The sequence below is a fragment of the Microcaecilia unicolor genome, chromosome 6, assembly GCF_901765095.1.
Source record: "Microcaecilia unicolor chromosome 6, aMicUni1.1, whole genome shotgun sequence".
In the NCBI taxonomy this organism is placed as follows: Eukaryota; Metazoa; Chordata; class Amphibia; order Gymnophiona; family Siphonopidae; genus Microcaecilia; species Microcaecilia unicolor.
The window spans coordinates 129639015-129666919 of NC_044036.1; the positions used below are offsets into that span (position 1 = coordinate 129639015).

Genomic DNA, 27905 nt, shown 5'->3' on the forward strand with positions numbered 1-27905 from the left:
CAGAGGGTACACAGAATTGGTAAAAACTGAATTAAGGGTTTCTGTTAGGTGGGAGTCAGATGCCCAATGCCCTCACTGGCTGGCTTAAAACTCCAAAATCACCTCTGTAGGGATGCCAGTTGGGCCTGAGTACCCCCAATATTGAGTAACCTCCTTCATTGTGTCTACGGAAGGGAAATTTGTAATGTGTTGAAATGTTAATGCACATGATATTATTGCTTTTGAACAAACGCTGAGATCTCTTCTGCTTTGCTGGATTTCATACTTTGGATACCTTCGAGGGGTGCTACTGTATTCCTATGAACTTTTTTTTTTCAGCTGTGTTCATAGGCTGGATGTCTTGGGGTGCATCTGTCTCTTTCCCTGAGGGTTCTCTTGAGCTGTATTCAGGCTTTGAGATCTGCTAAGTCTCACGTTTCCTAGAGGGATATGTATTTTGTTTTGTTTTTTCCTGGGCCTGGTTTTGAATACAATCCTATGCGGTATTTGAAGTCGCTGATTCTACCCACTGAAATTTGTTGCCTATCCTATAATGCCTCAACTAGCCCAAAATCTCACTCACTCCCAGAACTGGGTAAATTGCAGCTCTGTAGTATGGATTAAAACTAAAAATAAATCATAAAGAAACTAAATGACAAATGACCTTCAACAAGCACAATTTTCATCACTTTATAAAGAAGGCGTTTTCCACTCTGATGTTTCATAGAGATCAAGTGTTGAATTCGAAAGCTGTAAAAGGTTTTAAGGCTTAGTAGTAATTCAGTCTTCTCTCTCTCTCTCTTCACAGATTAGGATTCACAGAAAGCTCGAGTTATTCAGCAGCGCTCGGGCCTTGGCTTGGTCTGGTCCCAGGAACTGAGAATGAAGTTGCTATGGAAACTCCTGGCACTGCAGTCCCTCATGTTGTGCCTTGCAGGTAAAGTGTCATTTTAAAACTTTTTGATGTAAAAATAGCCCTAATTCAAACATCCTGCTTTCTATAGTATAGTGGTATAATCATCGCTCGGAGCCCGCTGTGCAGGAGCTACAGTCTGAGCCTGATCTACAGGTCCTGCCTTAGTGTTAGAGAAAGCAATGGAAGACGGGCCACAAACTCAGCCTGAGCTTCACCTCAGATGGTTTATTGCATGCAGTGAAGTGAAGAAAATGTTTAGAGTGTACCTTGCTTCTAGAAGTCTCTGCCTGTGTTTTCTATTAAGGTATCTTAGGCTACTTATAGCCGTCTTCTTTTCTGATTCCTGAGGGTATAGTATACTGCACTCCATGAGGACTTGTCGACTTGGAGTTGTTGGCTGCAGACTGGATGAACCTAGAAAGATATTGTATAAAGTGGTGTCTACAGGTAGGCACCACATGCATCAAAAGCGCCTTCAAACTGCCAGTTGGGCGCCTATCTGCACTAGCTGCCATTCCATAAGGTAGAGCGTAGGTGCCATAGCGCCTAACCGCAAGAGTAGTGTCCACATGGTTGGGCCATAGGTGTGTCTCACAGTTTCGTACATAGTTTGTATGCGTCACTTACACCTCCATTGACATGATGTAAGAAGGCACACCTACACATGGCACGCCAATGCCAACTCTATGCTAGTCTTCTAGAACGTAATCTTGGCGCTAATTGCACAGCATTGGGGCACGTGGGCATCCTTAAAGATTTTATTCAAAAACAGAAAGACAAGTAGTGCCTGGCTTCAAAAAGCAAAAGTAGCATTACACAAACCCTGCTGACTTCTTCTCTGGGACTTTTATCTCACAGTCTACCCAATTAATTCACTCTAGGTCTTGGGTTTTTAACTCCCCCTCTGTTCTGGGTTAATGTGTACTGGGGGGAGGGAGAGGGTATTGTGCCCCTTGAGATGCACTGAGGATCTCTTCCTCATCACACAAAGGAGGTTCCCATGGAAGACACCACAAGTCTACTATGCACTTGTCATAAGACACAGGTGTTGTGTGTAATCAGGACATGTCAGAAAGTTCATTGTGAACATCACAGAATTCTTAATTTCTTTCTCTTCATCTCTTTTCCCACTGACTATAATCAGGGCTGAGGGGGAGCAGTAAATGATCCAGTCCAGAAATGTACCTATTATACCATATCTAGGCAATACCCAGTCAAGGTAGTTCCAGTGGCTTTATCACAAGCTTTTTTATGATAAGTCCTTATGTTCTCAGGTTATTTTGTACATCTGTTCCATACAGTGATTCTAAATTTGTGTCATAGTTTGATAATATGTCTTTCTTTTCTGATTTGTGGCTGCAATTTGGATGTTGAATAAAGAAAAAATGAACATCTCAGAATTCTAAAAGGGTTAATCTGGTTTCAGATCGATGCCCCATTTCCGCCAACCTCCTTTTCCCTTGATGTGGTGATGAGGGAGTTACAGACTTGAGGGAGTTACAGACTTGAGGGATGGTCTCAGGGTTTCAGGTTAATATGCATAAATCAGGCATCTTTAATGTTACCATGCCCACTGAAAGGGCAGAGAGAGTCCATTCCTTATATCCTTTTAGGTGGGTTAAAAATACATTTTGCTACCTGGGAATCAATCTCAGGGTCCAGGCACAAATCATTTGTATCTTAAGAATGGACCAATAATTAATAAAGTTCACCAGGATCTTGAGAGATGGGAGAGATTATGCCTGATGATGATGGATACTGATAGCCCGCTTCTATCCCTAATTTAAGGTTCTGAGCAGATTAACAACAAAAAGGATTACATAAATCCAGAACTACAATAATAAATAATTATAACTCAGTTACTGTAATTTCATAACAAAAATGTTGAAAACAAATAACTTAAGGATTCAACATTTTTATTGATGACATAAGAAATGCAGAATTCAAAACAAGTTAAAAAGTAATATGGCTATGCAGGTCTTTCAAATTATCTTCTTAAAATACGTACAATCAGTTCAGAACAGTTAGTCAGATCTTATATCATTCCTCCAAGTCTGATCATGTTACCCCTCTGTTTATGTGACACCACTGGCTTACAGTCTATACTGGATCCAATTTTAAATGCTCACGTTGGTACATAAAGCTTCATACTTGGGAACCCCCTTTATACTTGGCCTCTCTGTTACCCCTTTTTCTTCTTCCCATATCCTTTGTTCCTCATTTTACTTCCAATTAGTAATTCCTCCTCTTAGCTCAGCATGTCTCAAATCCACACAACACAAGGCATTTTTTTGTCTGGGTCTGTTGTGGTGGAATTCACTCCTGCCCAGCTCCAACTTGAGTCCTCTGACACTAAGTTTAAGGCAGCTCTAAAGACCCATTTGTTTTCCAAGGCAGGGGCGTAGCCAGGCCAGCCACTTTTGCTCCAGGCCCGTCCAGCCTCTCCTGCCCGCTCTCCCCGTCCACGTGGTCTTCTCACTTTTACTGCCCTGAAGTGCCGTTCTCCCTCCAGCACCAGCGATTCCCATAGCCAGACTTCTGCCAATGCACGTCGTCGGGGCCTCTTCTCAGGCGCATCCCGCCTACTTTGCAACTTTCTGTGTCCCACCTTTACGGGAAAACAGGAAGTTGCAGAGTAGGCAGGACATGCCTGAGAAGAGGCTCCGATGACGTGCGCTGGCGGAAGGCTGGCTATGGGAATCGCCGGTGCTGGAGGAAGAACGGCACTTCAGGGCAGTAAAAATGACCAGAACTGACCATGTGCAGGGGGCTGTCTTGGGGGGAGGGTAGCGGATGGAGAGGAAATGCGGTGGCGGGTGGACGGGGGGGGGTGGTAGCGGGTGGAAAGGAAATGCGAGGCCTGTGCCCACCCAGTCCACCTCCAGGCCCATCTAAAAATTAAACTCTGGCTACGCTACTGTTCCAAGGTATATATAGAGGCCTCTTGAGGTAGGACAAGTGTAACTAGTGTATTTCTGCTACTTGCTATCCTTCTGTTTTCCTATTTATTATCATGACTATGGAGTTGGAAAGAGTATTAACTCCTGTTCCAAGTTTCAATCTATTGCAAGTATCTACCATTATCTTGTCCTCTTTAGATTAATGTCTTGTATCTAAGTTTGCCTAGGAAGACCCTTAGCATGAATCCAATTGCAAAATTTGGCTCCAAAGTTCATTCCATTTAAAAATAAGTTTGGAAAGAGTCACTCCTGTACTTTATACAGCTCCACTGATACAGCTTGAATAGAGTTCAAAGTGCTTTGCACGTCTTCTACAATTTTATATGGTCTGAGTCCAGGTTGTTTGTCATTTTATCTAAAGTTTTTATTTATTATCTTAAAAATGTCTTATCTGCACTCTGACTCATTCTGCTCAATTGACTCATATTAAGAAAATTGGGTTTCGTGCAGCTGCTGATTTTAGAGTAATGTTAGTAAGCAAGAGGTCATTGAGAGGAGCTGCTTCTGAACTTTGGAATGCGTTATCAGTTATATTATGAACTGAATGCAATTAAGATTTAGAAAGCTTCTGAAAAGATGGTTATTTGCTAAATACAGTAATGTGAAAAAGTGTTTAACCCCTCCTGATTTCCCCTATTATTGCATATATGTCCATTGAATGGTATCTGATTTTAAACAAAATGTAATTTTAGACCAAAGGAAGCTGAGTAAACACGTAGCAGCTTTTAAATGGTTACTTTGTTTATTTAAGGAACAAAATTATCCAACACCCATATCGCCCATGTGAAAAAGTAACTGCACCCTAAGTTAATCAACACAATGGCTTGAGTTGATTGGTTTGATAGTGTTACTCCATTACTTAAATCTTTGCATTGGCTTCCGGTTACAGCTAGGATCAATTTCAAGATCATATGTTTGGTTTTTAAAATTTTATATGGGTTTCCTTCATATTATTTGGTTTCCTTAATTTCCCTTTGGTCAGGTCAAGATCCATGTAGATTTCTAAATGCACTTCCTGCACAAATCCATTTATGTATTAATACAGTGCAATTTAAAAAATTGTTAAAGAAGCAGCTACTTGTTGCGGCCTTTATATATGAGTAATCTTTTATGATTTTCTGATGTGGAAGAGCAGTAGTATTGTTTGATGATTCGCAATGGTTGTTATGTTTTTTGTTTTACTTTTGTATGTATGTTTTAATTATGTATGGTTTTCTTGAAAACCACCTGGGCTGTAGGCGGTGTATACATTTTTTAAATAAATAAGAATAAATTGTCTATATTCCCCCTTTATCATCTTTTAAGTTGGCATCTTCCTGTAAGAAGTTGCTCTCTCATATTGCTGTTTCATTATGGAACTCTTTGCCCACTGAACTTAGATTAGAAACCAATTATATGCGTTTTCATAAAAGATTAAAATTCTGGCTTTTAAAAATTTTCATTTTAATTAAGATGATTTTATATTTTCTTTGATTTGTGATTGTTCTGTTTGGCATTTCTATGGTTATTGAATTTTTTTGTTATGATTTGCTTTGTAAACCATCCAGAGTTATTGGTGGTGGCAACGGTATATAAAAACCTTGTATGTTATGTCCTCTTTTTCGGTCACACACACACAAACGCTTCCAACCCCAATCCTTATGTCGGGCACACAAGTCACTCTTGTTGACTCAGTTAAAATCCTAAGAGTGACACTAGATAGTACCATAACATTCAGATAACACATCTCTAATGTTATTAAAGCTAGCTATTTTAAAGTTTGCATAATCTACCCTATTTATTTGTTACATTTGTATCCCACATTTTTTCCCACCTATTTGTAGGCTCAATGAGGCTTACATAGTACCAGAGAGGCCTTTGCAGGCTCCGGTGTGAACAAATACAGGATGATGTTGTGGTAAGATCAAGTTCATGTGGCACAGCCACATTAGGGAATCGGAGAACGGAAGAGTTGTGTTATGTCCATTACATGCTGTAGTTTGGTTGTGTTGCAGAGAGTAGGCATTTAAGTTGGATTGGTAGGGTATGCCTTTTTAAACAGGTTGGTTTTAGTGATTTCCTGAAGTTTATGTGGCCATACGTCGTTTTCAAGGCGTTTGGTAATGCGTTGCACAGTTGTGTGCTTATGTAGGAAAAACTAGATGCATAAGTTGTTTTGTATTTAAGTCCTTTGCAGCTTGGGTAGTTTAGATTTAGATAAGATCGGATGTATTTCTAATTGGTAAGTACTCACCAGCTCTCCCACTTCAACTATCTGAGTTATCATCCACTCACTGGTTATATCCCGATTTGATTACTGCAATGCACTTCTCCAAGGAATCAGGAAGTGAGACCTTCATTATCTTCAGCTTGTCCAAAACTCCACCGTGCATTTGCTAACACAATCAAGGAAATTTGACCATGTCCTATGTCTTCTCTGAAATGAACATTGGCTCCCCATCTTTCACCATATCACTTAGAAAACTCTACTTTTTTTTTTTTTACATTTGTACCCCGTGCTTTCCCACTCATGGCAGGCTCAATGTGGCTTACATATTGTATACAGGTACTTATTTGTACCTGGGGCAATGGAGGGTTAAGTGACTTTCCCAGAGTCACAGGGAGCTGCCTGTGCCTGAAGTGGGAATCGAACTCAGTTCCTCAGTTCCCCAGGACCAAAGTCCACCACCCTAACCACTAGGCAACTCCTCCCCAAGATATTCTGCTCAGGTCTTCCCCATCCCCCACCCCTTTCTTTTACGCAGGCTAACTTCTTACACGCCATCTAGGACTCGCAACCTATTAATCGTTCCCTCTTTTCACTGCATTTGTTTTGATTTAGACCCTCCCTCTGGAATTCATTGCCATTATCTCTTCGTTTGGAATGTACTCTTAAAAAAATTCAAAAGTGATCTTAAAAACAGATGCCTTCAGCCAGAATTTATCAAGGTACTTGCCATGTCTCTCTGCAACTTGGTTGGTGGATACTGTAGTTTGGTTCTGCAGAGGAATATCCCCCTTCCCTCTTCTACCTAACCTTCCGTTCTGTCAATTATTGTAGTTCCTTTCTTTCATGTTGTATTATAAATTACTGTGAACCACTGAGAAGATATTTGCATATGGTGCTGTGTATCAAAATTTTATTAAACTTGAAACTTAACATTAATGCTTGTGTCACATTTTCCAAAACACACCTAGATGATCCCTAAGCCTTTTGGGATAATATTCTATGGACAGAGAAGTCAAAAGTGGAACTCTTTGGACATCAAGATCCCAGTATATCTAGCATAAAACACAGTAAGAACATCATATCAACAGTCAGACACAGTGATGGTAGTGTGATGGTGTTGAGATGCTTTACTGCCTCAGGACTTGGAAAAACTTGCCATTATTGAAGGAACCATGTATTCTGACTGTACCAGAAAATTACCAAGGAGAATGTCCAGTCATCTGTCCGTGAGCTGAAGTTGAAGTATAGTTGGGTTATGCAGCAAGACAATGATCCAAAACACAAAGCAAATCTATATCTGAATGACTGAGGAGAACAAATATTAATATTCTGTACTGGTCTACTGGAAGTTCTGATTTGAACCCAATAGAAATGCCATGGCAGGACCTGAATTAAGCAATCCACGCATGAAAACCTACAAATGAATATGACTTGACGCAGTTCTGCAAAGAAGAGTGGGCTATGATTCCTCAACAGCAATGTGAAAAACATATCAAATTATAGGATGCAATTGATTGCAATTATTGCTGCTAAAGATGGTACAACTAATTTTGAAGTTTAGGGGGGAATTAGTTTTTCACATGGGTGAAATGGATGTTCAATAACTCCCCCCCCCCCCCCCCCCCCCCCCCCGTTTACTAAGCCGTGCTAGTGGCTGCCGTATGTTAATGCAAACACAGCCCATTCACTTCGAATGGGCTATCAGCATTGCTGTACGGCTTAGAAACCGGGGGGGGGGGGGGGGGAGTTGTTCCTTATATAAATGAAGAAATTTAAAAACTGTGTTGTGTTTACTCAGGTTCCTTTGTTTAATATTAATATTTTGTTTAAAGATCAGAAATCATTCAGTGTGACACTTATGCAAAAATAGGGACAATCAGGAGGGGGTAAATTTTTCACATCACTGTACTTAGGAGAGTCTTCATCATCTATTTGATTGGAAATTATTGTTGCTTGATTATACTTTCAATCTTATTGTGAACTGTTGAGCTAATGCTACTGGCAGTATATAAATATAGATTATTATCTTGTATGTCATGTTATTATAAAGCTGAGTAATTGGTGTGGATGGGCAGACGGAATAAGACACAAAGTCTTTGAGTTTCTGTGTTTAGCATTTTGACCATGATTACCAGAGCACTGCCCTGGTTTACATATATTCAGAATGTGCTTATCCATGAGGAACTGTCACAAATGTGTAATTGTGGCTGGACTAATATTATAGTTGTAATGTGCATGTATAAGATGTCAGTTCAGTTCCCAACAACAGGAAGAGGCTCTCGTTGTCTGCAGCAAAAGCACAAGTCCAAAGCGTAAAAATCCAAGGAATCTTTATTGCATAAGTCCCTTGTGCATCGAGAATTTTGGAACTTGTGCAATAAAGATTCCTTGGATTTTTAAGCTTTGGACTTCTGTCTAGTCTGCTTGGACCTGTCTAGTTCAATTCCCAAGACAGGTGTGTTTCTTGGATTGGAGATGAGGACTGTGTCAGGATTTAAGAAAGTATGGGACAGGCATGTCAGATCGCTTAGGAAGGAAGAGTTGGTGGTTACTCAGGATGGGCAGTCTGGATGGGCCATTTGGCCCTTATCTGCCATCATGTTTCTATGTTTCTGTGTTGCTGAAGATGTTATGGAGGTATGAATTCCTGCTCCCAAAGGGGGTAGAGATCTGGTCACCACCACGTAATGGTGACATCAAAGGGGGGTGGACCAAGGGTTCCAGAAGGAACTATTGTCTGTTGTTCCTGGCCAAGATTATAGGATGGCATCTATGATCACAAAGTCGTATTTCAGTTTTTCTGTTCATGAGAGTAGAAAGTAATGGTCCAACAGGAAGAAAACCATAAGAGGCAAATCACTGAGCATATGCAAGATGCTGGATGCAGTCGCAGTTAGCCCTGGAGGCTTACTTGCATCATTAATGGTCTAAAAGCGTTGTGCTTAGGAGGGAGATTTCTTAGTAACAAGGATATGTTACATTTCCCAGAGGATTTGACTGATGTAACACCACACATAGGGAGCATCATCTACACAACTGAGAAAAACAACACTTTCCTTTCTAGGATAGATGTCAAAAAACACAATTTCCTTCATTCCTTTGGTTCTGAAAGTCACTGAGTGCTACTGAATATAGCTAAACACCCATGATCCAAAAGTATAGAAAATTCTGTACACACAGCCCTGCCAATATTCCAAAACCAAGACCATTATATACAGCCCTACTAGTAACCTCACTCTTAACCTGCAGCTTCTCCTGCTGCTCTGAGACTGAGACCATTACACAGCCCTGCTAGTATCCTCACTCCTACCCTGCCATTCCAGACCTTATGCTCTGCTTTCTATTAGTTTCTGCTCAATGACAGAGCTGGATTGTTACAGCTTTTGAGATACAGAATTCTGTAATAGAGGTATTTGGAAATTCTCCATATGTAACTATAACATTTATTTCACTAAAGCTGATGATGCATCAATATTTAAAACATTTGTTTTATTTAATGCCAAAACTTCCAAACATTTCTGAACTAAAATCTAAAAAGGAAGATGAAAACTGAGGGGTTGTTATTCACAGCAATTTAAGTGGGCAAGAGAGTCTTCTGTCTTGTTAAATGATGCTGATTGAGCGAGATCCAGATGTTCTGTGGTATATATTTGGATAGTGCAATTAAAAATTTGGGCAGTACGTCACATCACACTCTGATTAGTGCGGGGGCAGGGCTACAGCAGAGCCGGGAGTTACCGGAACACAGCTGTTAAGACAAAAATTGGACAGAGTCATTTCTTAGAGAAAATGCATTTTTTATAGAGAAAATTAACAGTCAATACTTTACCAGGTGCTTATATTCCGCTCACAACCTCGAAAGGTTGGAAACAGATTACATTGCAAAGAGACCAGTAACAGATCACTGGGAGAAGTGCAAACTGATTACAGTGTAAAAAAAGAATAGTAATACTTATTTGATGTTCTGATTCACTGCTCGGTTTCTGAAAGGAATATCTAGTTACACCTGTAAAAGAAAGTGTTATTTATGAAAAATTGAAAGTGAAGTTGTTCAAAGCAATTATCAATTTGTCTAATTTAAAAACCCCAGACTTGTTAGTAATAAGCTCATATTCACTGTTGTAACATCTGTCTGGCTCCTGACTCACAATCCTTTAGTTTCCTTCCTTCTCTTTGTTTTGAACTAAGAGAACGTGGTTAGTATTCTGCTATTTAGAACAGTTTGGTAACTTGAGACTGAGACTACCACTAATGGTAAAGTTACCAATACAAGACTGAAGTAGCAGCGACTTGCATTAGGAATATCTTTCACTTTCCACTGCAAATGTTCCATATGCCTTCAAACATGCCGTAGTAACACCACTCCTAAAGAAACCCTCATTTGACCCTACCTGTCCCTCCAAATATTGCCCCATCTCCCTCCTCCCTTTCCTATCCAAGATGCTTGAACGTGACGTTCACCATCGTTGCCTCGACTTCCTATCATCTAAAGCAATTCTTGATCCACTGCAATCTGGCTTTCGCCCCCTCATTCAACCGAAACAGCGCTTACTAAAGTCTCCAACGACCTTCTCCAGGCCAGATCCAAAGGGCTTTATTCTATCCTCATCCTTCTTGATCTATCTGCTGGTTTTGACACAGTCGATCACAGCTTACTCCTCGATACGCTATCCTTGCTTGGTTTTCAAGGCTCTGTTCTTTCTTGGTTTTCTTCTTATCTCTCCAAATGTACTTTTAGCATATACTCTGGTGGATCCTCCTCCTCTTCTATCCCGCTGTCAGTTGGTGTACCTCAGGGATCTGTCCTGGGACCTCTACTCTTCTCCATCTATACTTCTTTGCTTGGTACTCTGATCTCATCCTATGGTTTTCAGTATCATCTTTACGCCGACGACGCCCAGATCTACCTCTCTACACCAGAAATCTCAGCAGGCATCCAGGCCAAAGTTCAGCCTGCCTGTCTGACATTGCTGCCTGGATGTTTCACCGCCATCTGAAGCTAAACATGGACCAAGACTGAGCTTCTTATCTTTCCACCTAAACTGACCTCTCCTCTCCCCCCTTCTCTATTTTCTGTGGATAATAGGCCTCATCCTTTCCGTCTCATCACCACGTAACCTTGGGGTCATCTTCGACTCCTCCCTCTCCTTCGCTTCATATATTAAACAGACTGCTAAAACCTGTCGTTTCTTCCTCCTATAACATCACCAAAATTCGCCCTTTCCTTTCTGAGTATGCAACCAGAACCCTCAATCCACACTCTTATCACCTCCCGATTAGACTACTGCAACTTCTCACAGGTCTCCCACTGAGCCATCTCTCTCCTCCTCCTCAATCTGTTCAAAATTCTGCTGCACGACTAATATTCCACCAGTGTAGTTATGCTCATATTAGCCCTCTCCTCAATTCACTTCATTGGCTCCCTATCCATTTCCGCATACTTTTCAAACTCCTCTTACTGACTTACAAATGCATTCACTCTGCAGCTCCTCGGTACCTCTCCACTCTCATCTCTCCCTACACTCCTCCCCGGGAACTCCGCTCGCTGGGCAAATCTCTCTTATCTGCACCCTTCTCCTCCACCGCTAACTCCAGACTCCGTTCTTTCTACCTTGCTGCACCGTATGTCTGGCATAAACTTCCTGAGCCGGTACACCAAGCCTCATCTCTGGCCATCTTCAAATCTAAGCTAAAAACCCACCTTTTCGATGCTGCTTTTAACTCCTAAACCTAACCCTTCAACTGTCCCCTATCCCTAATATGTCCTGTCTGTCCTAACCCTTATCCCTTACTTGTCCTATCTGTCTGTCCTAATTAGATTGTAAGCTCTATCGAGCAGGGACTGTCTCTCCTTGTTCAAATGTAAAGCGCTGCGTACGTCCAGTAGCGCTATAGAAATGATTAGTAGTAGTAGTAAGAACTGCCCGACTGGCTCAGAACTCAGTGGGCCCAATATTCATTCGGCATCAGGCAGCGCTTTTTCTGTCCACCACCAGCATTAAATCCAGGCGACCAACAAAGAATATCCAGGTTTGTTTGTTTTTTAACCGCTAAAAGGTTAACCGGTTAAACCCATATTCAGTTCTAACTTTTTAGTGGTTGAAGATAAGCCTGTTTTAACTGTGGAACAAAGCTAGTTAAGCGCTGAATATCCACATCTAACCAGTTACGTCACTAACTACAGATATTAATCACCTGCTGAATATCCACAGTTAGGTGCCGATATGCTAGGTAACCGGTCAGCGGCTGTATCTGATCGGTTACATAGCTTTCAATATCCGGGAAGTTTCTTGTTTCTAATAGTGGACAATCCAAGACGCAAGTAAAAGGAAGGGAAGGCCTGGATCTTTTTCCTGGGACTTTCCTTTGAATTGAAAGGGGAGAAAGCAATCTAAGGTGCTGCTCTTCTCCTACTGCCCCACCCTTTCTCTCTCAATTAAATGGCCCTTGCTGTGATCGCAGAAAGTTTAGAACCCTCCGTCTCATCATGAAGGTGTATTCAGCAGTGCAATTAAAAACTGAAGCCAGGTAAACCAAAATAAAACAGCTTGAGTTCAAGGAAAATGCTTTGGAGGAGACAAAGCTATCAGAGGGAGTTGCAAGAAAAAGCAGCGTTACCAATCAAAGTCGCATATGGCAAAGTTTGGATGTTGCTGACACCCTGCACCAGCAGTAAATTAATGTAGTGTGAAAGCAAACTCATCTCTTGTGTGTTTCAGAACAAAACCTGCCCCCACCATTCGAGCAATGGCATGCATGTGGAGGGGGGGGGAGACTGTGTAGATGGAGGTGAACAAGGACTTCCTGCAGAGCATGGAAATAATTGCTAACTTGGAATTGAAAAGAATATTATCACAGAGCGCTCCACAACCCAAGAGTAACCAGAGCTTAGATGGCAAGTATCGGCATTATCTGGATTTGCTGCAGCCATTCTGAATTCAATGAGCTGAGTTCTTTGCCTGTTTCTAGGAATGTATCAGAAGTCTCTGAGACTTGTCTCTATAATGACGCTGCTAAGGAATCTGCTCAGAATATTACTATTTATAGAATCAGTGGCATAATGAGATCTTAATATTTTCCTTCTGTCTAGTGAAGGTTCTCCTACATTTCTTCTCAAGTTGGAACATGGGTGGAGAGGGATTCCCAAGTGAGAAATGGGGAAACATTTCAAATGGTCTCATTACTACTACTGCAGCTTGCAGGTGTTTCTTCCTGCCGTCATGTTCAGGGCAAAGTTTGTATTGAAATGTAGATGAATAAATGAAACTCAGAGCGGCTCCATGCTTTCTATCATATAAATGAAGGTTTGGCAGGAATTAGCCTTCTCATTCTTATTTACTGTAAAACTAGACTACGTATGAATGAAAGAAGGGCCTGAGACATCGTTATAAAATATCGTTCTTTCGTTACGTGCTGTGACAAGATCTCTAGAAGCGTGTGTTTTGTCTGAGTGCCAGCACCAGGCTCTTCTCTCACCCTTTGTGGCGCTACAGGTGCTTCTTAAAGACAATCAATTTGTGTAGCACAATTTCTTCTTTTTTCATGCTGTTAAAGCAAATTGGTATGTAATTAGATTTATATACTGACTAATCTCATTTACATATCCAATTAATTCGTGTTTCAATTTGCTAGGGTTGAATTCACATTAGTAGTTAAAATAACACTTAAATTATCAAGGACTCAACTTTTGCCTGGCAATGATTTACTAAAGACGCTTCATTAGATGCCCCCAGCCCACAGCAGCTGGCTCTTATGCAAAACACTGGATGTGGGAGCCAAGAGACCCAGCAAACATGAGCATATCGCCAACTCTGCATATTCTCTCAACATTTGGAAGCTCTCTTTAGCCCTACTCAACTATCAGCACAGAGCCATGACTCACGGTGTCTTCTCACATGTTCTACAATGAGCCAAGCATGTGAATGTTGACTGTGCTCACTAGGACACAGCTGAGTATGCTGCACTGTTCAGTAGTTTTTGCATGAGGCACACAGAGCCCCCTTTTCCATATAAGCTACATCTGTTAGCTAAGAAAATGTACTATGATCGTAGGGTTCATTCTGGGTCCTTGGGATCCAAGGAGTGTTTTTCTATTATTGTGAAATTGTTAATTAAAAACCAACTCTGTTTCAAACCATTACCAACAATTTACTGATGGATTCTAACAGAAAGTTATTGATATTGTTGAATACTTTGGTCCTTCTCCATTGCCTTGTACCAATGTAAGTGTTGGTCCAACTTCTTAGCGGGAGATTTTTCCTTGATTTATGGATGTTATCCAGTCTTTGAATAATACCTTCTAGAACACTGACTGCCCGAAGTTCAAAGCAATTTAAGTAGACAGGAGAGACTCTTGCCTGCTTAAATTTCTCATGGCCGCCCAACCTCCAAAATTCAGAGGCATTGCCCAGTTAATATCAGCTCTGACCAGCCATTAAAAAAGTGAGCAGGTCGGGGTGGGGTTGGGGAGGAGCCAGCAGTTAGGTGCCGGCTCCCGCACAGGTAAGCTGTAAATTTAGGACTCCTTTTGAGAAGTCCTAAGTTCACCCACTGACTATCAGCCAGCACCTGCATAACTTTTAAGATGTTCTCCAGTCCCTCATTTCCCCTCCCCCATCCTGGTAGTCCTGTGGGGGCACTGGGGGCAGGAGTGAATTGCAGCTATGATCTCTAGCAGCAGCCTTGTGCTACTAATTCCCCATCCCCAGAGAGCTTACAATCTAAGGGGTCCTTACAGTCAGTTTTTCCAAGAGATCGCACAGGTATCCTCATTTTCACAAAAAATCAGAATCTGAGACATTTTTGGCACACTCATGTTCTTCGAGATAAGAATAAGGTTCCTGCCTTAATTCGAACACACGGGACAGTACAACTGCCACAGGAGAGCCATCGTGAGCTACAGTAGTACAATAATAATATGTGCTGAGATTCCATATCTTCACACACTTTTTAAAAATACCTTGCCTTCTGTGGCGAATTTTTATGACATTCACCACTTTCAACACACTTTCTATGTCTAGGTTCAGCGGAGGGCTGAGTTGTTTAGATACAAAGGGCCTCGCTGTGGATTATGCAGTGGGTCCACAGTCCATCAATGGCTTTGCTTTGTATGAGTGTCTGCAATCCTCCATTACATCCAGACATAGTGCGACCATCGTCTGTACAGACACCAACACAATTAGGGGGCCTTTTACCAAGCTGTCCTGCAGTAGCGGCAGGGACTGTGTTTCCCGTGCACCAGGGCCCTTTTTTCCACAGTGGGTAAAAAGCCCCTAAAAAAAATTATGGTAAAATTACTCTTACCACATGGCCATGCGGTGGGAACACGTACTGCCACCCACTGAGACTGTCTTCAAAAAATGATTTGACACGGGCTGTGTTTTGGCTGAATGGCCTCATCAGGAATCTACACAGAAACAACAACATCAAATGAGTAACGTACTAAAAAGTACGTATTACCATACATATCCATAGTAACATAGTAGATGATAGCAGAAAAAGACCTTCACGGTCCATCCAGTCTGCCCAACAAGATAAACTCATATGTGCTACTTTTTGTGTATACCTGACCTTGATTTGTATCTGCCATTTTCAGGGCACAGACCGTAGAAGTCTGCCCAGCACTAGCCCCGCCTCCCAACCACTAGTCCCGCCTCCCCCCACGGCTCGGCCACCCAATCTCCGCTAAGCTTCTGAGGATCCATTCCTTCTGAACAGGATTCTTTTATGTTTATCCCACGCATTTTTTAATTCCGTTACAGTTTTCATCTCCACCACCTCCTGCGGGAGGGCATTCCATGTATCCACCACCCTCTCCGTGAAAAAATACTTCCTGACATTACTCCTGAGTCTGCCCCCCTTCAACCTCAATTCATGTCCTCTAGTTCTACTGCCTTCCCGTCTGGAAAAGGTTTGTTTGCAGATTAAAACCTTTCAAATATTTGAACGTCTGTATCATATCACCCCTGTTTCTCCTTTCCTCCAGGGTATACATGTTCAGGTCAGCAATATATACATATATAAAACTTTAAATTTTTTACAACGTAACTAATCAGTGCTATATAGAACAAGCATGTATAAAAAACAACCATCTGTGGTACAAATATAGGGGGTCTTTTATTAAAGTGTGCTAATGTATTTAGCTCATACTAAAAATCAGCTGGTGCTAAATGCTGAGATGCCCATAGGACATAGCGGACCTCAGTAAAAGACCCCATAATTGCATAATAATATTGTAAATCATAGAAAAAGTAATAACATATTCCACATAAATATAAAACATGCTACCCAAATCACAGCAGTTGTTTGCAATAATATACATAGAAACATACCTGAAACCATAATAAATGAAAATGATGAGTAGTAACTCAAATTCCTTGATAAGTCCAACCAAGCCTGCAATCATATATGTATCACTCATTAATTGCAAAGCCTATTGCTGATGTAGCCATAATAAGTTACTCCAAGCAATTCAAAGTGGGAGGAGGAGGGGAGAGGGACAGAAAGAGGGGGGAAGGGGAGGAAGGAAGAGAAGGGGCAGAAATTAATGATTAAGGGAAAAGGAAGAAAGAGAAAAAGGACAGGCAAAACTACTACTACTACTACTTAACATTTCTAGAGCGCTACTAGGGTTACGCAGCACTGTACAGTTTAACAATGAAGGGCAGTCCCTGCTCAAAGGAGCTTACAATCTAAAGGACGAAATGTCAAGTTAGGGCAGTCTAGATTTCCTGAATGGAGGTATGGTGGTTAGGTGCTGAAGGTGACATTGAAGAGATGGGCTTTGAGTAAGGATTTGAAGATGGGCAGGGAGGGGGCCTGGCGAATGGTCTCAGAGAGTTTATTCCAAGCATGGGGTGAGGCGAGGCAGAAAGGACGGAGCTTGGAGTTGGCGGTGGTGGAGAAGGGTACTGAAAGGAGGGATTTGTCTTGAGAGCGGAGGTTACGGGTAGGGACGTAGGGGGAGATAAGGGTAGAGAGGTAGGGAGGGGCTGCAGATCGAGTGCATTTGTAGGTTAGTAGGAGAAGCTTGAACTTTATGCGGTACCTAATCGGAAGCCAGTGAAGTGGCTTGAGGAGAGGGGTGATATGAGTATATCGGTCCAGGCGGAAGATAAGACGTGCAGCAGAGTTCTGAACGGACTGAAGGGGGGGGGGGATAGGTGGCTAAGTGGGAGGCCAGTGAGGAGTAGGTTGCAGTAGTCAAGGCGAGAGGTAATGAGAGAGTGGATGAGAGTTTAGGTGGTGTGCTCAGAGAGGAAAGGGCGAATTTTGCTAATGTTATAGAGGAAGAAGTAACAGGTCTTGGCTAACTGCTGGATATGCGCAGAGAAGGAGAGGGAGGAGTCAAAGATGACTCCGAGGTTGCGGGCAGATGAGACGGGGAAAAAAAGAAAAATAGAATTCAAAAAATATCATGTGAAGTTACTAATATATAAAATGAATGTAAAACCTTGTGCAGCTACCAATGACTAAACTTAAAAATGCATCAACCGTGAAAAAACAGGAAAACATTATATTACCCTAATGCTGGCGTCAAAAGAGGGAGGGGGAAGAAAATGAAAAATGGGGAAAGAAGGAACAAAAAGACAGTAACAAACTATATGGAAACTGTACAGAATCTCACATACTTACGTTACTATAAACAGAAGAAGAAAAGCGAATATAAAGAAAAAGGGGAGAACAACGAGGAAAAAGGAACAGTGAGGAAAGAAATGAAATATAGCAAAAGAGAAAAAATCAGCACTATGATGACATGCAGATCTTATGAAAAACATTTAAAAAACAGAAGGTTTCAGGTCAAGTTCTGCATTTAAACCACAAAGAATGATGGTATTTACATTGAACATAAACCATTGTTCTTCTCTTAACAAGACTGAGTCAGCATCACCCCCCCCCCCCCCCCCCATCTCAATGACGATGAATCTTAAATCATCCACTGCATGATTAGTAGTGTATCAGTGTTGGACTACAGGTGCTGCTTGTACATTTTACAGTTCCACATTATAATCATAGGTCCTCTGCTAGTCACTAAACATCTTATCAAGCTATAAGATTTTAAAGGGCAAGGGTCCATTTTGAAAGGAAACCTCAATAAATCAGGTTAGCCTCTGCAGTGCCATAACTCTCTCTGTCTAATGCTGCCCCTCTCTGGAGGTTTACAGCACAGACTTTGGTGGGGAGGTGCTGTTATTGGTTGTCCACCTGTGTTCCTCTAGACTAGAACATTCTTTTAATTGTAACCATATCATCCAACTCGCCGAGACCTTTTTCCTATAAAAATGTATCCAGTTGAGATTCAAATTGATTTAGTTTCTTAGCATTAAATCTGCTGGCAAATGTTCCTACATTTCATCTCTGATTAAAGTCATTTTCCTAAGGAGAGGATGAAATCTATTATCATTTATTCTCAGAGGATGCCTTTGGTTTTGTTTGTAGCTTCTTTGGTTCAGTGATGCCCTGTGAGAGCTCTGCGAGGTTCTTTGATATGTTTGTATAGTCTAATTAGGTATTTTGAATTTCCGTTTCATATGTAAATGTCCCCAGTTTGGACTCTGTTTCACTACTCAAAAGCCACTGTGTCCTTTTTTAGCTTCGTAGACCTATTCTGTATCTTATCTAACATTTTCAAGATTCTTTCTGAGGATGGCTTCTCCAACTGAACCAACTGTTCTCTCCGAGCTAAGAGTTCTCAACCAAGTCCTTGGGACTCACCCAGCCAGTCAGGAGTTCAGGATATCCAGAATGAATATGCATCAACTGTGCACACAAATCCAGTCATATTCAGGATTTGCATGTGCAACGTAATTTCGTTAAGTCAATCATCACTGAAAATTGCCACTTAAGTAATTATTGACACTAATTGGCATTAATTAGAATTTGTGCATAGAGCTATCTAAGGCTATTCTATAATGTAATGCGTATAAATTCTAAGTCCCACAGTTGAAAAGGGAGCATGGCCATGGGCGGGTTGGAACATTTCTAAAATTTGTGTGCATTGGTATAGAATACACCCGGTCCACCTGTGATTTAGGCATCGGCATTTACACCAAGTTTTACTTAGCATAACTGCCCGCGACTAAATTTAGCGACAGGTGCTCAGTGTATTCTGTAAACCACGTGGAAATTTAGGGTTATTCTATAAAATATGCCTGATGTTACTCTTTTTTTCTTAATACAGTGTAAAGGTGGTTTTTCTTTATACAGTGGCCAGATGGTTCCTCTTTCTTTATACAGTGGCTGGATCATTTCTTTTTCTTTATACCGTGGCTTGATCATTTCTTTTTCTTGATACAGTGGGTGCATCGTTTCTTTTTCTTTATACAATGGCTGGATGCTTTTTCTTTACACAGTGGCCAGGTGGTTCCTCTTTCTTTCAGAGGCATATTTTTGAGTTTTGATCAATTCTCCTCTAATGAACGTTGCCTTAGCACATTTCTCCAGGCCACAAGTCTTCTTGATATCATCTGAGAAGCTTTTCACTGCATGGAGGTCTTCTACTAATTGTTGGTCACTGGGACTGTAGAGTATCCAGTCGTCTACAGACAGTGTGATATTCTCTGGTTCGTTGCTATCTTTAGGATTAAGGCTAAATCCATAGCCTAAGGAGTTAATAAGATTATTCCGTGCATTACATAGGAGCCAGCTTTGTGGGTGTTGTGGGTGCTTGAGGAGTCCCAATATTGAGCAAACTCCTTGACTGTGTCCAAGGAGTGGTCATTTCCTTTGGGTTTAGCACCCCCCCCACCCCCCCACCCCCCAATTATTTTGAAAAGTTGGTTCCTATGTTACATGCTATACAAACACTGGATCTCGATATAAGGAACAACAAACTGTCCATCTTTACTCTTCAGATGAAGTGTGGATGACCACATTTTCACTTGATGAAACCAGGTTTTTATTTTATTTGTACATTTGAAGGCAATTTATTATCCAAGAGTATGGGATGATATCAAAGGCTTTCTTGTAGTCAATCCATGACATACTGATGTTTCTGCTTTTCTTAGTACTTGTCACGATGGCTCTGATCAGTAATAACTGGTCTTTGGTTCCATATGCTCTCCTCTTATTTCCCTTCTATTTTCTTGCCATGATGTTATTAGAATTGATATCATCATATAGCCGTCGGCATCTATTGCGGTGAACAGCTCATAGATTATAGGTAGACAAGTTGTTGGTCTGTAATTTTTGGGAACATTACCTCGATCTCAAACAGAAACAAGTTCATCATGGCCTTTATCTGCAGCAGGGGTGTTACCTTCATCCAGGGCCGTGCCAAGGGTCTCTGGTGCCCCCCTGCAGACTATCAGTTGGCGCCCCCCCCCCCCTGGTTTGGCCCAAGAGACAATTTCCTAAGGTCTTCCTGCAATTTTTTACAATCCACATGCATTTTAACAGATTTGAATTTTGTGTCATCTGCAAATGTAATTTCCTCACTCATCATTCCCATTTGCAGATCAGTACAATATAGCACCGGTCCCTTTACAGATCTAGAATAACACAGCTTTAGAATTTCAACAGGACATTTAAATGAACTTTAGTTGGTGCCAGTCAAGTTAGTATTAAGGTGTAAAAGTACCTACATTCAAAAGAGCCTGATTATAGCAGGGTGCCTATGTGGAAAGTTAAAAAAAAAAAAGGTTCATATTTTATTTTAATTTTCTAAAAGCCAGTTTCTCATACATCTGCACACAGCTACTGAAAACAGATCTTTTCAAGAAGGCATACCATAATCATCCATCTTAAACACTAAATAATAACATTACACAGATCTATGATCCCTCCCCATCTTCAAATCCTTGCTTAAAGCCCACCTCTTCAATGTCGCTTTCGGCACCTAACCATTGGACTAACCAGGAAACCCAGATTGCCCCAATTTGGTTGACTGCATTCTTGTCCTTTAGATTGTAAGCTCCTTTGAGCAGGGACTGTCCTTCTTTGTTAACTTGTACAGCTCTGAATAACCCTAGTAGCGCTTTAGAAATGTTAAAGAGTAGAAGTAGTAGTATACAAACCGAAAGCCTATCACATGATGATTACCCTCCATTGCTACCTATATTTAAGCACTACCACTTTAAACATCCTTGTCATTACATTTACTCCGAGCCATCATTTTAAAGTCAATTACTTTGGTTTTTTTTTACATAGTTGCTGGATCTTAAGTACTACTAGAACTGGAAATATGACTGTGCTATTGCTATACATATGTCACAATCCATTTTATTACTCATCAGCTTATCTCTTCCTTTCCTTGTGCCTTTAGTCTCCCCTCCTTCCTCCCTGATTCTAGCTTGTTCTCTCCCCCCCCCCCCCCAACACACAGAATTTCCTTGCCTTGTTTTCCTATGTCTTTTCTGTTCCATCAGCTCTTATTTTCCTTTCCTGCTGCCCTTACTCTCCCCTCCTTCGTTCCTCCCTGATTCTAGCTTGTTCTCTCCACCCCCACCCCCCACAGAAATTTCCTTGCCTGCTGTTGGTTGTTGTCTTTCTTTTCTTCCCCAGCTGGCCTGGTTGGTTCCAGTTGAGTTCCCCCACTCAACCTGCAGCCTCAAATGCACTTTATCTATAAGTAGGCCCACGCCACGCCAGCCAGCCAACAAAGTAATGAAAAGTTAACAACTAACAAGGCAAAACCTTACCAATGCTGTCCACCACAGTCTGATTCAGTCTCAGCAAAAAAACAAAATTAAGGCGGAGCGCCGCGGGAGCAGCGATCAATCATCCAGCAGCAGCGCCGGCTCTCCTCTCTCCTCTCAGCACTGCTGCACTCCAATGCGGCGTCGGCGTCAGCAACACCCTTCCAGGTCCTGGAGAGTTGGACTGCCTGCGAGGCTCCATAGTCCAGGCGCGTGCGTCAGAGCTGGGGCGGTGCTAAACAGATGAATGACGCGCTGCGCACGGGAAGGCAGCAGGGAGCCAGTCAGCCAGACCCAGCAGCGCATGCGCATAGGCGCCAACAATGTGAGAGAGGTTTATATTTTTTAATTTTAGAACACTACTCGGCTGCCGGCGGCGCCCTTGATTGGCAGGCGCCCTCCTGCCATGCTTACTGCGCTTACCGGGTCGGCACGGCCCTGCCTTCATCTTCCTCTCTGCAATATAACTACCACTATCTCTAGCCCTAGTGTGTAAGCTAAGAATGGCAGGGCCACAGGGTAGAAGAGAGAGGGAAGCACAAAAGTCACTCCCCACCCATTGTCTCACCTTTGGTGGCCAGAGTGGGGACACGGGGGCATGTCGCATAGGTACGATTCTGGCTCAGGATGCTTCTGAGCCACGGGCACTTTTTTATCCCGTTAGGGGTGTGGCCAGTATGTACTTTCCTTTTCTTTCCTGCCATATTTCAGCTGTAGTGTTGTGTTGCTGAGATTTGATATACAAGGAGGTCATTATATGAAGGTGCTCAGGAAGTGTTGAGAAGAAAACTTTATTCTCTCCCCCTCAGAACTGGTGCTGCTTCAGCTGATTCTGAATTTTATGTTGTATATAATAAAATATAAACCACTTTGGTACATCAAATCCATGACCCATTTACTCCATGACCCTTTGCCTCTCCTCTTCCTGGGTAAAGACGCTTGATATCTAACCCAGCACTGCATACAGATGTTCAGCCCCTTAATTACACAAGACCCTCTAGCAGCTCCTCACAATCTTCTCGTGGTTTGACAACAGTGAATAATTTTGTATCATCAGCTGATTTGACCACCTCACTAATTTCTCCCTTCTCCAGATCATGTATGAATATGTAAAATATCCCTGGGACACGCCACAATTTGCCTTTCTCCATTGGAAAGCTGAGGATATTCTGCTCCTTATCTTTTAACCAACTCCCAGTCCATAATAAGACATTGCCTCTTATAGCAGGGCTCTTTAATTTCGGGAGGCGTTTCTTATAAAGAATTTTGTCAAATGCCTTCTAAAAATCTTATCGGTATGTTTATTTATGCTCCAAAAAATCTGTACTCTGTATTATCTAGGTCACCCAATTTTCCAAACAGAGCTGTTAGTTCAGACTGCCTTCTGCCTGGAAGCTTTCACAATGCTAAGTTTAATGAGGGTCATGGTCCTGTTGCTGACCCACAGAGCCCTTCCTACGAGTTCTTGGTACTGCACTTGGACTGTACTGAGGACTGTGAACAGATCACATCCCATTTTATCAGAATCCTGACAAGAAATCAGGGCTGAAACCGGTGCCACCTCCTGCATAAATAAACAGACTCCATCACTGCTGAGAGCTCAGATGCTCTGACTCAGCACTGATCACCCTCTACTCAGTCTGGCAGTAGTAATAATAATAAATCACTTAATGGGGCTGGAAACATAATGGGTTTACAGCAATCTAAAGAGAAATGTGAGGCTAATGTTTTAGAGTCCGGACCAGGGAGCAGTTTCCCAGGCAGGACACACATGTGTCTGTAAACAAAACTGCACAGTGACCTCCGGCTCTCACGTTTATTGAAAAGCTATTTTAAATTGAATACACAAGGCAAGCCAGTGTGAGCTGTTTGAGAAAAACATTGCAGAAATCCGTAGCACAGGCTGTTTATTAAAAAGTTATTACATCAATATCCCTAGTGTCTAATGGAACTTGTAGTATCCTCTGATGGAAGGGGCTCCTCCGGGCCTTCCACAAGCAGAACGAAGCACAGAGAAGGGGTTTGCGGTCAGAGAACAGTCACTCTATCTTTACTATTTATTTTGATGATATGAAGGCATTAGTTTGAAATCGGGCTGGTTAGTCAAATATGGGTGAAAATATGGTTCCAAGATAACATCACTATGGGCCTGTTAAATAGTGCTTAACCGGCTAAGCAGTAATATTCAGCGCGAGATAACCAGTTATTTCCGCTCAATATTAACACTTAGTGGTTAGCCGATAAATGGTTTTGTCGCACGACTGAGCCGGCTAAGCATGAATATTCAATGCTAAACCAGCTAAATTGAGCGGTTAAGATGGGCCCAGTATATTCTCTTAGCCAATTAAGTTGCCGCAGCAAAAATTGAAACTGGATATTCAAAGCCGGTCGCCGGATACAGCCCAGCATTGAACATCTGGGGTCAGGGCTGCCAGCAGCTGAATATTGGAGGGGGATATGTCTACAAAGCCTACATTTCTTCATTTAAGAATATTTTGTCTGGGTAACTTATAATACGTCATGTTAACATTAGTTGCTTTGAGTACTGGTCTGTAAGTAAAGTAAGTTACAGGTTCACTTGTGAATGTATAATTTGTCTTATCAATGGATTTTTAAAAATGAAGTGGGAAATGACCCATTTACATTCTTAAGCAGCCTAATATTATCCATATAAAACAGGGGTGGGGTGAGGCTGGGCAGAAATGTGATCTGGACAGTGGTAATAGTTTAGTTTAGACCCTACTTAAATGGATAGCGCTTGTACAACCAGTACGATATCTGTATCATCAGTATCACTACCTATATGGATGAAGTTAAATGCCACAATGAAACAGTGAGGTGAACTGGAAAACCAGGAAGTTTTTAATATTCAAATGAGCAAACAGCGTTCTTGGCACAGGTTAGAATACTTGACACAGGCGAACGATGCTTGCATCAGGAGTCAGATAATTCTAAAGATGTGCCTCTAACACATTTTTGCAATGAAACATAGCAAAATAACATGATTACACACCGAGCAGAGATATCAAAATTTCAGCTGTTAAGAAGAAAGCCGCGATTCCAACTTCCATCCTTCCAGAAAGAAGGTTACCTGGGACCTTTCCTTTCTAAATAGTTTTGATTCTAAGGGGACTGCTTCAAACAGACCCTCAATTTCCATGCTAAAGCCTCTGAGCACTAGTCCGGCTCTGATTGCCTCTAGCCCCCGCTTTTGCTTCCGAGTATCGGTGTGTAGAGAAGGGATGGTGTGGATTACTCGACTCTAGAAGAACATAAGAAATGGATCAGACCAAAGACCCATCTATAGCAGAATCCCTGTGAGAGGAGTTGGGATGAGATTGCACTTTCAATCACAATGGATCCACTTGTCCTTTGCGACTAAAAGTGCTAGGCCATTGTACCTCCCTCTACCAACACAGGACACCTACACAGTTCAAAGCTGCTCGGCAAGATGTCTGAGAAGGAACATAATGAAACTGTGAGGTAGAAAACCAAGAATATCATCGTGTCTCTGTATCTCTCCATGGTGTGACCACACCTTGAGTTTCATTACAAACTGTCTTAGGTTTGCCTTTTTGTGAGCAAACCACTGCCACTGCAGAGGAAGAGGCCTAAAAGTCTTCTCCAGAGATATCAGCGGGGTAAGGGGAAAGAGCAGAGCAGAACATCTTAGCTACAGAAAAGCTCAGTGTTTGACCTCAGCACAGGCACGGTTGGTGCAGCCTCTTCTTCCTCTTCTTTCCATGACCCAAATGTGACATTAGGGATGGGCCTGGCCAACTGGAGTATTTTTGCTTTGATTATTGCCCAATAAAAATTTACCCACAGAGACTTGTCCCTGTTTTCTCTTTGGATAGTGTTTCAATGCGAAACAGCACGTTCCTCTTTCTGTCCACTCTAGCGCCATGGATAAGGCGCGTGTGCTCTTGAATAGACAATTTGCTTCCTTTATCTGCAGACAGGTCAAATGCTTTCCCACCTGTGGAAAGGGCTTTGAACGTTTCCCTCTTTATGAAAACTGTCATGGGTGAAAATGTAGAGGACCTGTGTTACCCTTACATAGCCAAGGTGAAATGAGACGGTAAACTACTGTTAGAACAGATACAGTATGTGAGGTGAAAAATATCACACAGAATCCACAACAAAGCCGAAGGAATTGCTAAGGCGGGGATAAAAATCAAAGCAAGTCTGTGGCTGGAGCTGGAATTAGAATCAGCAATCCCAGCTCTGCCGCTTAATTACAAGACCCACCCAGCACTTTTTCACTCTGAGTGGACAGCAGCACCTATTTTGAAGGTAGAGATTCTGAAATGAAGTTCTTTCAGGAGCTAAAATCAAGAACTTCCACTACACGTACCCAGAACAGTGGTTGTTGCTTTATTCATGCCCTTCAAGTTGGTATCTGATTTTTGCAGTAAAACATTACATTTTCAGATGGTAATACATCTAAACAGGTGCCTTTTCCAGAGGGATTTAGTGCATTTCATCTCGGGAGACTAATTATTTTTGTTTATCCCTCCTGCCCTAAGGAGGATTAGGTAGAAGGTTTCTTCATCCCAGCAGTGAAGAGCAGCCCCTGCACCTGTCTCTCTGTAGTAAATATTCCTTTCAGCTTTTTTGCATCATGCATTAGTGATTGGGTTCAGATCCTCTGCTGTGTCGCTCCACCACAGTTCCTGCAGCTCATCTTGATTAGCTTTATTTTAGGGATTTATTTATTTTAATTTAATTAATTGCCCAACAAAAAATATAGAGGATCTGCATATTTAGTATTGAAAATGCAATCCTCTAAAGATGCCTAAATTACAGAAAGAACAGGTGAGAATTCTGACTGATCCAGCACTGAGCACAAAGTTATAACTCAGAACAATCTGTAGCAGAATGTTTCACTCTGTGGCTTGCAGGGATGTTAGTTGAGTCTTTTAATGATTAGGGTAGTTTGGTCATAGGCAGAGATTTCTTGATAAGTGGACATAAGGTGGTAAGTGAATATTTTCATTTCATGAAATGGCCTCAGTTGAAGGGGGTTTGAAGTTGGATGGAAGCTTTGAGAGCTGAAAGGAAGAGAACTAGGTGGAGAGGTGTCTCGTTCTCAGCGCAGCAACTAGGTTTGTGAGCCCTTGGACCACTGCCGAGGAGCAGCAGTGGCAGGCAAATCACCCAAGCAAAAAGCAAGGTTGAACATAACAGGCAGGAACCACAGGATAACTAGAAGAGACTTTAATAGTAGGCAGCAAACAGTCACATCCAGGCAAAGTCTCTAGACAAGTGGCTAACAAAAGCAGTAATCAGGTCCAGGCAAAGTCTCTAGGCAGGCGGCAAACAAGGGTAATCCACAAACTAACCAGAGTCTTTAGGCAGGCAGAAATCAAGAGATGTCCAGGAACAGGCAGGGTCAAACACACAGGAAACTTTCAGAGCAGGAACTCGAACAAACCAACAGGAACTCATGGAAGACCTTTGATACCAAGGCAAAGCAAGCAAGGCTCACAGAAGCTAATAAGCCCATCAGCAGCTGACACTCAGCTGCAGCAATCACCAGCCAAGTAAGGTTGCTGTTCAAGGACAAACCAGCAGAGCAAGTCTGGCAACCTGGAAAATCCGGACCGGACTCTTTGAAGTCTGGAACATGGAAGACAGCAGAAAACAGTCCATAGCAGCCACCAGTTCTGGCCACCAGCGGGCGAGGAGAGCACCCACATCGAAAGCAGTCACAAACGGTAGCATTGGAGCACAAAGGAAGGAGGTAGGGTCTTCAGATGAGAGTTTGTGGTTATGGGAGGTCATGTCTGTGAAGAGATGTTTCACCGTGGGAAGAGGGGTCAGTGAAGGGGTAGTGACCTTTGGAGGAAACCTCGGTGGTGCAGCTGAAGGGATACTGATCTTTGGAGGGCACCTCAGTGGTGCAGGTAAAGAAAAAGTGACACTTGGAGGACACCTTGGTGGTGCAGATAAAGAAGTAGTAACCTTTGCAGGATACCTCAGTGGTGAAGGAGTAGTGATCTTTGGAGGATACTTCATTGGTGTGGGTATTGTGGTAGTGACCTTCGGGATGATACATGGTGTGGGTTGCTTGTGGGAGAAGATCACAGTGCAAAAGCATTTGCTTATGGGAGGAAAGAACAGCAGGAAAGGCTGATTATGAAAGGAAGCTTCAACAGCATACAGTTCAAACTTCTCATTGACTTACAAGTGTCTTTACTCTG

General features: G+C 42.1%; 1 protein-coding gene across 1 annotated transcript in view; it reads left to right on the plus strand.

Annotated features, from left to right (window-relative positions):
* The first annotated feature begins 846 nt into the window (after positions 1-846).
* The window catches only part of LOC115471924 (contactin-4-like), a 150804-nt gene continuing 123745 nt past the window's right edge, over positions 847-27905 (plus strand). Inside the window, exon 1 of the mRNA XM_030205893.1 lies at positions 847-916. Coding sequence (XP_030061753.1) covers positions 862-916 — 55 coding nt within the window. The 5' untranslated portion in view covers positions 847-861. The remainder of the gene's footprint in view (positions 917-27905) is intronic.